Source organism: Gavialis gangeticus, unplaced genomic scaffold (genome assembly GCF_001723915.1).
Source record: "Gavialis gangeticus isolate Ggan-Ray unplaced genomic scaffold, GavGan_comp1, whole genome shotgun sequence".
Lineage (NCBI taxonomy): Eukaryota > Metazoa > Chordata > Crocodylia > Gavialidae > Gavialis > Gavialis gangeticus.
This window is the reverse complement of record NW_017728998.1, coordinates 43,040,872-43,050,864: the sequence shown is the minus strand read 5'-3', so window position 1 is coordinate 43,050,864 and position 9,993 is coordinate 43,040,872. Positions and strand designations below refer to the sequence as shown.

Below are 9,993 nucleotides of genomic sequence, written 5' to 3'. Positions count from 1 at the left end.
AGCCTATTCCTCCCTTCTAGCATGCCCACATCCCCCCACATCTTAGTGTCATCAGCAAATTTGAACAGGGTGCTTTTTACCCCCTTGTCCAAGTCACTGATGAAGATGTTGAACAGTGCAGGCCCGAGGACTGAGCCCTGGGGGACCCCACTGCCCACACCCCTCCAAGTCAAAAATAACTCATCCACCACCACTCTCTGGGTGCAGCCCTCCAGCCAGTTGGTGACCCATTTGGCTGTGTAGGTGTTGACACCACAGTCCCCCAAGTTTTTTAATGAAAACAGGGTGAGAGACAGTGTCAAAGGCCTTCCGAATGTCCAGAAAGACTACATCTAAGGATTTGGTGACCTGGTCATAGAAGGCCACCAGGTTGGTCTGACAGGACCTGTATCTAATGAACCTGTGTTGGTTGCCCATAAGCATAATCTCCCCCACTGGCCCCTCGTGGACATATGCCAGGATACTTCTCTCAAAAAGCTTATCCAGGATTGATGGTAAGCTCAACATCAGGGTGTACCCCTTGCTGTCAATGGAGCAATGCTGATTTACAACAACACAAGCAGCAAGGATTTCTTAGGATGATATCTTAACTTCTTGCATAATTTCTGGACCATCACGGCTACACCACCACTCTTACACTACTAATTTACAACAACTAAGGATATGAACTATGAAATCCCAATATAAAAATCTGACTTACCTTCAGCCAAAGATAATCTTCTGTTTTATCAGCAACTTCACTCTGGTTATCAGTGATGTCACACCGGCCTATGATACAATAAACAGCTCTTTTGTAAGGGTCAGTATTGTTCCTCAGGGCTCGTCTATAATGGAGGCGAAGCTTATTTTCAGTGGCAGGGGATAATCTAAAAAAAAATAAAACCAGACAATTAGACTAGGCACTTAGGAAAACTGACAATTTCCAACTTCCCCACTAGAAATCTTAGAAACACAAAGACATTCCTTTCAGCTGCTATTCACAATTACAAAGTATACTAAGTACTGTTAATACTAAAGACATGCAAAAGGCATTTTTCTAAACAAAATGCTTAAAATATTTTAAAACTTTACTAAAATGTGAAATGAGAGTTGTTTAAAAAAAAGCATAAACACTAAATTAAGTGGGTATCAGCTGGGTGAGCCCAATTTTATACAATCTCACTCACTCCAGCAATTCTTAGCCCGGGATAAGAAAAAGGAACGCTTGGGTCACAACAAGTTTACTAAAGTGAGTCAAGTTCTATAATATGGAGTCCTGTATGAGAAACACTGTTTCAACTTTAGCATTAATGTTTAGTACTATGTTCTTTAACATTATACTTTGCTTACAGGGAAGCTTAAGGAATCAAATCAAAAATAAAATGTTCTTCTAGACCCATAATAAGATCTTATTTGTCAACTCTGGAGCCAAACTACATTTTTATGGATGAAATAAAAACAAAATGAATCAATTATACTGTCTATTTTTAAAATGCTGGTAATGGAAACCACGACAAAATTGTCATTGTGGTTTCTGGAACAGTACTGCTATAATGTGCGCCGTCTTGGATTTTGAGAGCCAAATCAATCCATAAAAGTATGAATAAATCTACCTTAGACAAAGAAAAACAAAACAAAACACCTGACTAGTAGCACTTACAGCATTTTTCATAGTTATTCAGAACCTGATCCCACAAAAATATGGGCATTTATTCTGCTCAAGTGTGCTTGTGTGATTGGTGTCTTAACTGGTATTACCAAGAACAACACAGGGTAAAATGATACATTAAATGGTTTAAATCATAACACTGATCTATACCCCGGTTTCTTATTGTCCCTCAACAATCCAGATCCTGAAACCATCTCAGCATGTGCCACCTCTACCTGTTCACCCTGTTTCTTGAGAACAGCTGCTTCATACAATTCCCAAGCAAGTCAAGCTCTCAGTCACCTGAATCCTTTTACATAACAATCGGTTTTGTTGCAAGTGCCACCCATGTTGAAAGTTAGTGAGGAGTGCATCCTAAAAGGATTTTAAAATGAAGCAAGCAACAGGGTAACAAAAAATAGGATTTACAACTGCATATCAGATCAGTTCTGTAAAGTCCACTATCCCACCATCATAAAAAGTGGATCACCTGCTAAAAAAATGAAACTAACACTGGTATATTAGTTTTGAAGTGTAAATCCCTGCATATTTTCAAACAATTCTCTCTCTTTGGAGGTTTCTAGATTTCCAAGCCACAAGTTTAAAATGTACAGTCTTCTTATGTACAGCAAAAGCTGTGTTAACCGGCACTTTATTAGCCAGAAAACTCCACTAATTGGCATCCAAGGGACACGGCAAAAGTGAAACCAGGAGTACCACTTCTGGGGGACTTACAGTTTCACCGAGCTGAGTTTTTCTTTGCCACTTCTTTGGCACACAGCCCACGGCAAAGCAGCCTGCATGGGGCAAAGCAGCCTGCAGGGGGCCCCCTCTCTGTCCCCCAGCACACTGATGCCAGGGAGTGCACCAGACAGTGCACATTCGATTAACCAGCATATTTGATTAACTGGCATCCCCCATCCCCGGGGGAAGCCAGATAACAGAGCTTTTACTGTACAAATTAAATGCATAGAGCCACTAGTAAGAAGCAGGGATCCTTGTTTTCCCTGATAAAAAAGTTACAAATTCTCTGATTAAAAACCCAAAATCCGTGATTAAAATGAAAGACCACTATATATACAGGTACCACTTGAACACAATGTTTTCTTGATATATTTACAATTTTAAAGCAATTTGGAAGCCTACCAGTCCCTCAATCACTATAATAAAATAAATTCTAAATACCTATAAAATTTGGTATTTGACTTCTGGGTTTTTTATCACAGAAAATCAGAGCTCCCCCTGCCCCCTTAGCTCACAGAACATAGGTCCAAGCCCCACTTCCAAGCCATAGCCCCCCAGCCCTGCTGGTGCTCCTCACTTCCTACCCACAGCACCCCAGACCCATGGGTGCCCCTCATTCCCCCCACATCCCCACTGGCCCTGCAGGTGCCCCTCACTCCCCACCCACAGCCCCTTGACCACTCCCAGGTATCAGGGCTATGGGGCCAGGAACCCGGGTGCACAGCCCCCTGCCACCCCACAGCAGCACCCACGCCGCAGCTGCTGCCCACAGGAGGTAGCGGCTGCTGCAGCAGAATGGAACCTGGCTCCCCATCCCTACTGCCTGTCTGCTGCAGGCTCAGGTTGGGGCCAACTCCTCACCACTGCATGCACTCCTGGAGGGGCAGGGGGGACCTGTGCCCCCCAGATCTGTGTGGAGGATGGGTGCGGGGTGTCTGTTGAGGGCTCAGGCTGCCTACCATAGGCTCAGGCTCCCCACCCTGCTGCCCTCCCCCAAGGTCTCTGCAACCCAACAGGTGCGACCCGGCACTACAGGGCAGAATGGGGCCGTGAGGGCAAGCTTCTTGCTGCTGCAAGCTAGGAAGGAGTCTTTCCTACCTTGCTTCTGCGGCAATATGGCTGAGGGCAAGCAAAATGCAGGGACATCTGAACCCCAAGCCTCTGGGCTTGGGTCTGCATGTAAGATGCCCGCCAAATGATTTGGAAACATCTGAATTTCCAGGTGGGGGTGGTGGATGTCTGCTAGTCGTAGAGGCCATATACAGCTCTTGAATGATTCACAGATTTGGAATTGATTTGGCTTGTGATATTAAAAATTTGCCAAAATAAATAAATAAATAAATAAATGCTTCTTGCAGCTGCAACCTCCGCAGCTGCCTTGGCAAGGCATTCCTTGCCCGTGCAGCAGTATTCCCTGGCTGGACGCCAGGGCAGCACAGAGTTTGCAGCAGCCAGAAGCTTTCCTGTATGCACCCACTGGGCTGCAGAGGTCCCAGGGAGGGCAGCAGGGCAGGGAGCCTGAGCCCAAAGCCCTCCCAGCACACAGATCTGGGGGGTATGGGCCCCCACTGCCCCACTGGAGTGCGCACAGTGGTGGGGAGCTGGCCCCACCCCCTGTCCCCCAGAGAAGCCCCCTGCAGCCCCATCCCACTCCCCATTGGAGCCCTGCAGCTGTGCCCCAAGCACCCCCCAGCTGGGCAGCAGCCCTAACTCCCTCCATCCTTTCTTACGGGGACCTCATTCCCCCCCTGCCCGACTTACCTGCAGGAGCATGTGCACATGGTGCCCCCTGCCTGACCACCCTCCTCCTGCTCCCCCCCACAGCTCCTTGCTGGCTGGAACTCCACCAGCCTACAGAGAGCTCTTTGCAAATGTGTAAAATCTGCAGTTTCTCTGTTAAAATGAAAAATCCATGTTTTCCTTGGGTCAAGGGGGAAATCTGCATTTTTCTCTGTTTTTCCTTGGGAAACAGAAAACCCAGACCTCTGATAAGGATACAACAGCATTTCATTTTCCTACTCAAAGGATTCCCCATTCTCTGAAGGAATTTTCACCACAGAAGCCCCTTCCTAGTCCACCATACCTTTTATCTTTACTGAGCATATACTCCTGGAACCAGGTTTTAAACTCTCCCAGCTGGTGCTGTGCCCGATTCACGACATGCAGAGCTGCAAGGAGATCTCCACAGCGTATGCAATAATAAATCAATGCCCAAACAGGATGGCCTTCCACCTCCCCATCCTGAGAACAGAAAAACAGCTCTTATGATACTCTGTTTTCTTTTTGGGCACACCAACCTACTTCATTTTCTTCTGGCAACATCCCAAAGTTTGCTTTTATACCCAACTCCCCACTTCCACGAGAATCCTGTTTGTGTAACAAAAGCCCGGATTCCAACCCACTTCAACATTTCAAGGAAGCTGTGCCTGTCAATACCCACTTGCATAAGAAGCAACCTCTACTCAGTCGCAACAGTAAGAGCACAAGAGAATAAGTAGGCAGTCAGCTGTTGTCATTCTCCTATTTGTATTGACAAAGGGCTGTGAGAAAAATGACTTTTTATGCCTTCCAGTTCTAGCAAATCAAGGTAGCAGAAGTAATTAATGGGGACAGAGAACAGGGGTGAGATTTGTAAGAGCCACTGGATGTATGCTCATTTTCTTGGGGTTGATGAGTGTTCCAGATTCTGATCAACTCTTTTTGCTTTTTATGTATTACCTCATCTACTTCAGAATGAGCAGGAGAAGCCTTCTGGTGTAGTGCCATGTCAGTAAATACATAAGAGCAGGTCAAAACACTCCACTGAATTGTTTTTATTACCTTTGTACAGAAGTACTCCTCACTCTGCCCCTCTGATTCCAAATTGTTGAAAGGAACAATAGACATAAAAGTTCTGATGGGTTTTGGTGATGCACATAATAAATTTGTATTTACTACAGCACATGGTATGCTAAGCTTCTTCCTCAATCATCTACCGATCTAGGATTTCATGCTGCTGGTTGCCATTGTGATTCCCTGTGTGAGCTTCTGGGAAGATGATTAATTACCCGCTACCTACAATTTCTCTTTCTACCAGCTTACTTCAACTGCTGAGGTTCATTCTTCTCCCTTGGGAGTGGAAAAGTCTGGGGAAAGGTTATGCCAAACCACAGAAACACACCAAATGAAAACCCTAAAACAAACTCCAACATCAACTAGTTAAAAAACTTTAACATATAGAAGACATGAGCATAAAAAAGGGTTCAGTTAGGACTATTACTTCAATAGAAAATAATTCTGTTAAAAAAAAGCACCCTTACTGTCACTTATTAAGTTTTTATTTAAGAGATGAGCTCAGAAGCTTTTCACCTGCAATAAACCAAATGTCAGTTAAATGGAAAGCCTGATATTATTCTCTACCACCAATGCGAGCCTTTATGTTCAATTTCAGTGGGCTTTGGATATAACACTATAAAATATTAGTGATACTGTTACTGATAGAGAAAAACACCCATACTAAATGTGGGTCTCACTGGGTAAGCAATGATTGAGCTGAATTTGAACTGTTCAGGTTTCTATTTCATATACCTTTAAAATACTCCATTTGATTTTGGACAGTGTCTCAAACCAACTTCCCCATTAATACTTTCAAATATATAGGCACAATTTAGTTGCTGGCACAATTTTTTTTCACCCACTGTTACAGGTTGGTGAATTTGATTTTGTTGAGATTTCTAAATAATTGATTTTTGCTTTTGCTTCAAAGTTCAGTACCTAGACATCTATACATCAACTGTACCTACATATCTATATGGCTGCAGCAGTACAAAAGAAAACTGCTTACTTGTTTTTTAAATTTAACTTGTTAAATCTGTGCATATCTAATATTTCTTACCCTCATCTATTTTAATGCCTGTTAGTTCCCCTTCACAAAGAATTCTACTATGTTGTAATTATAAGGGCTCAAGTACAAGCCTTGACCACACTTTTGTAACTGTTGCCAAAGCAAGTCAAGGAGTTTCTATCTTTTCTCATTATTTTATCTGTAAATAATTCAGGAGAAAAAGACAGGCAACCTTACCCAATGCATTCAAAATTATATGACACTCTCAGGGCTGCATTACTGTGAATAGGATTGCAATGGTATTTGAGCTGTATTACTGAAGGTACCTGAAGTCCAGGGACAGGTGCTGGGAGTTTGATGTTAAGGAAACTGCGGACTAGTTGGTAGGTCCCAGGTATTCCACCCAGCTGAGCCTGGTGTAAGTTTCCAAAGACCGTCACCAACGTGTAATTCATGTAACTGTAAGAAACCATTTCAGTAAAGTAAAACACTCCCGGTACAAGAAGCCCATTATCTTTTCCAGTTCATAGTTTCATAGTTTCTAGGGTTGGAAGGGACCTGAGCAGATCATCTAGTCCGACAATCTGCTGTTCAACTGAAACATCTACCTCTGAGTGCACGACTGCAATGTTCAAACACCATTTTGGTGGCAACATCATGTATAATTACATTCCTTCACACAGATATTTGTATGTAGAAATTAGATGCAAAATTGTAAACTCTGATTTTTACAATGCACTACAGTTCAGCTCTCACCTAACTACTGACACAAAAGAACACTGAGAATATCACAGGCCCACTTTCCTCCATTCATGCAGTAGCCCTTGGACGGATAAATGTAAAAATATTGCAAGAAAATCATAATGGGAAGGAAATCCAGACACAAAGTCTTTACAAAAAAGCCATGACAGATTTGGGAACATCTAAAAGCAGCAAAGAAAGTAATTAACTGAGGCAAGCCAATAAAACCTCTCCATATACTGGACCTACAGGGAATAAGGAGGAATATCCTGAGTTAGTAAACTGTAGCACCATTATACATGTAGCTGGGACAGCTTCAATGAGCTCCTGTTTTTCCCATCAGCCGACAAGAGACCAGTGAGATGCAAACACCTCCTCCTCCACAGGATGCAAACTACAGAACACCAGCTTAAAAGACTAATCTTCCAGATAAAGGCACACATGAAAAGCTATGGTAAACTGAAGAAAGTAAAAGTATCATAATGTCACCTGATACTAACTCTAGAGTTACGGTTGAGTTAAGCATGTGCCTCAGGGCTCAAGATCACAGATGTCTGCTGTAAATGACCTGACACAAGACCAGCTGTGAATGCCTTAAATTTATGGAAGGTTCACCTGTAGCAACGGTGAGGTTTGAAAAATCACAGCAAGTGAAGTTCAGTCTCATTAGGGCCTATTTTACCAATTGGCCAATTGATGGCAAATAAAAATGAATGCTGCAAAGCACGTCACTTGGGCTTTAAAAATAGTAAGCCTGAAGGGCCCGATTTCAAAACCGGTGGAAGGGGGAAAATAATATGTATGTAACTGCATGCCTAATTTCCACTTGTAGTTAATGTGACTGAGATAATTTAGCAAATTGGATACTTGGCAAATTGGGTTAAGAGCCTAACTGGCCTGTTGGGTATTGCTACTGCTAATGAATCGGGAGCAGAGGATTCTTCTGATGCATCAATTCATCTGGAAATAGATGGGCATGCTGCCACTGAGCCCATGAATGATAATGAGAGAGAGTATTGATGAGGCGTGGCAACCAACTGTTAGTGACCAAAAGAAGCCTATGGTTGAAAGAAAAAACATTTCATCCTAGCATGTCATTTTGGCACATATCAGTACCTGTGGTGCTCAAAAGCAGATCAACATCTGCAAATACCTATGCAGAACTACTGAACCTATCACCTTCCTTATATTATAATCTGTCCTGTAGTCTCATAATACCAGCTGCTCGAAAGGAATCAGTCTCATATTCAGGTCTGTGGCCACATATGCAATGAACAGATCCCAATGCAAATCAGCAAGATTCTGCCTTGAGCCAAACTTCACAGCCACTTATTTGTTGCTGTAACTGTTCTATATGTGCAATATACCTTATTCAAGGTATGATGTTTTGATGTAGCCCTAGTGCAGGAAAACTGCTGAATGTAATTCTTTGGGAACTCAAAAGGATGGATTGCTACATAACATTTACCTTACCTTTGCTCTAGATATCGCAGAGCTTGTTTTACAAACTCCATCCGCACCTCCATGCTGGTCCGTACTTTTAATGCATCACTTGCGGGAATCAGCGAAACATCTGTCATTTGTTTAACCATGCCCCACATCTCAGAGATATTCTACAAATAAAGCATTCCAAGCAACAATTGTTACTATGGAGATTAGTAATTAAACTAGTTTGATCTATGTGTTGTTTTTTTTTAACATAACAAAGGATAAATTCCAGTCAGTCAAAACTTAGAATGAAGGTGGTAGAAGCAAGCATCAGGGTAAACTTTCTGTTTGACAGAATGAGTCCACAGGGAAAATCATTATTAGCCTAACGCTAGTATGAGGTCTCCATAAGCTTCTCTGAATTCCTTTAAAACAAATTTGACTGCAAAAATTTTGCCGAGTCAATAGTTAGAGTCAGAACCAAACTGGTGGTTTCAGAGAACTGGTTGGACATTCAGTGCTCATGAACAGCTCCCAATATTTCTCACAAACTGGTTGTTTCTTTGGGGTTTTTTTAAAATGACAACATACATGAAAATAAATTGATTAGTAAATAAAGCTCTAGCATGGTAAAGGTAGAATATAAGGTTGGCTAATCTATTCAGTAATTTATCAGAAAAATTAAATTATACGGTGAACAAATCTTTGGATCAAGCACCATGTCTAGCTTTGTTTGGGGATGCCTGGAATAATATGTCCTTGGATGCTTATGGAAATCTTAAGTTGTTGTTATAATTGAAAAAATATCATAGAAGAAAAAGCAGAGCAAATTCAGTGGAGATGTTCTGTGCCAATAGCAACTTCAGAGACTGCCATAAATCAGTATGAAGGTAAAGAGATCTTTTGCAAAAGGGCACAATGTAGAACAACTTGAGGAGTTAATTTTTACAGTACAACATATTTCAGTGATTCTGCTATAGTCAGAATCCAACAAATGAGGGGAAAAGTAGGTTTAATGCAGGATTAAATCCACCATTCTGTTATTTGATTGGTGCCTGAACTTAAAACATGGACACCACAATTATCATCAGGGACTAATTTAAACTGGCCATGGTCCAAAGCTGAATGTCCTCCCACCTATGAATCCTTTGGCAATGCTCATAAAACATGTTGGATATGATTATCCTGGGGTAATATTTTTAAAGCAGGACACCAGAGAACCCATTAAAAGTGACAATTTTTTCTAAGGATCTCTGTCATTGTATAAGGAATTGTAGTCTGCAACAACAGGACCCTTTTATGCTCAGCGTAAATAGATTGCCACTGCTTTAGGGTCACAAGTAGGTTCTGCTACACTGAGGATTTCTTTGCCTCCATTTTCCTGAGCAGGAACCAGATCACCCCCCCCACCGGGCCCCCCCTCAGGCCCCAGGGGAGGCGCACCTAGGCCAAGAGTCAGGGAGGATCTAGTCAGGGAACTTCTGGAGGGACTGGATGTATTTAAATCAGCTGGTCCGGATGATCTCCACCCCAGAGCGCTGAGGGAATTAACTGAGGTCATTGCGGGACCCCTGGCACTGCTTTACAAGCACTCGTGGTGCTCTGGTGTGGTGCCAGAGGACTGGAAGAG

At 42.6% G+C, this 9,993-nt stretch overlaps 1 protein-coding gene across 2 annotated transcripts in view; it reads right to left on the bottom strand.

The window, feature by feature from the left end:
- Positions 1-9,993, bottom strand: part of NUP93 (nucleoporin 93) — a 185,258-nt gene that overhangs the window by 25,042 nt on the left and 150,223 nt on the right. For both annotated transcript variants that reach the window (XM_019505794.1, XM_019505795.1), the window contains exons 8-11: positions 8,409-8,548; positions 6,521-6,653; positions 4,455-4,612; positions 701-866 (exon numbers count right to left, since the gene is read on the bottom strand). In XM_019505794.1, coding sequence (XP_019361339.1) covers positions 701-866; positions 4,455-4,612; positions 6,521-6,653; positions 8,409-8,548 — 597 coding nt within the window. The remainder of the gene's footprint in view (positions 1-700; positions 867-4,454; positions 4,613-6,520; positions 6,654-8,408; positions 8,549-9,993) is intronic.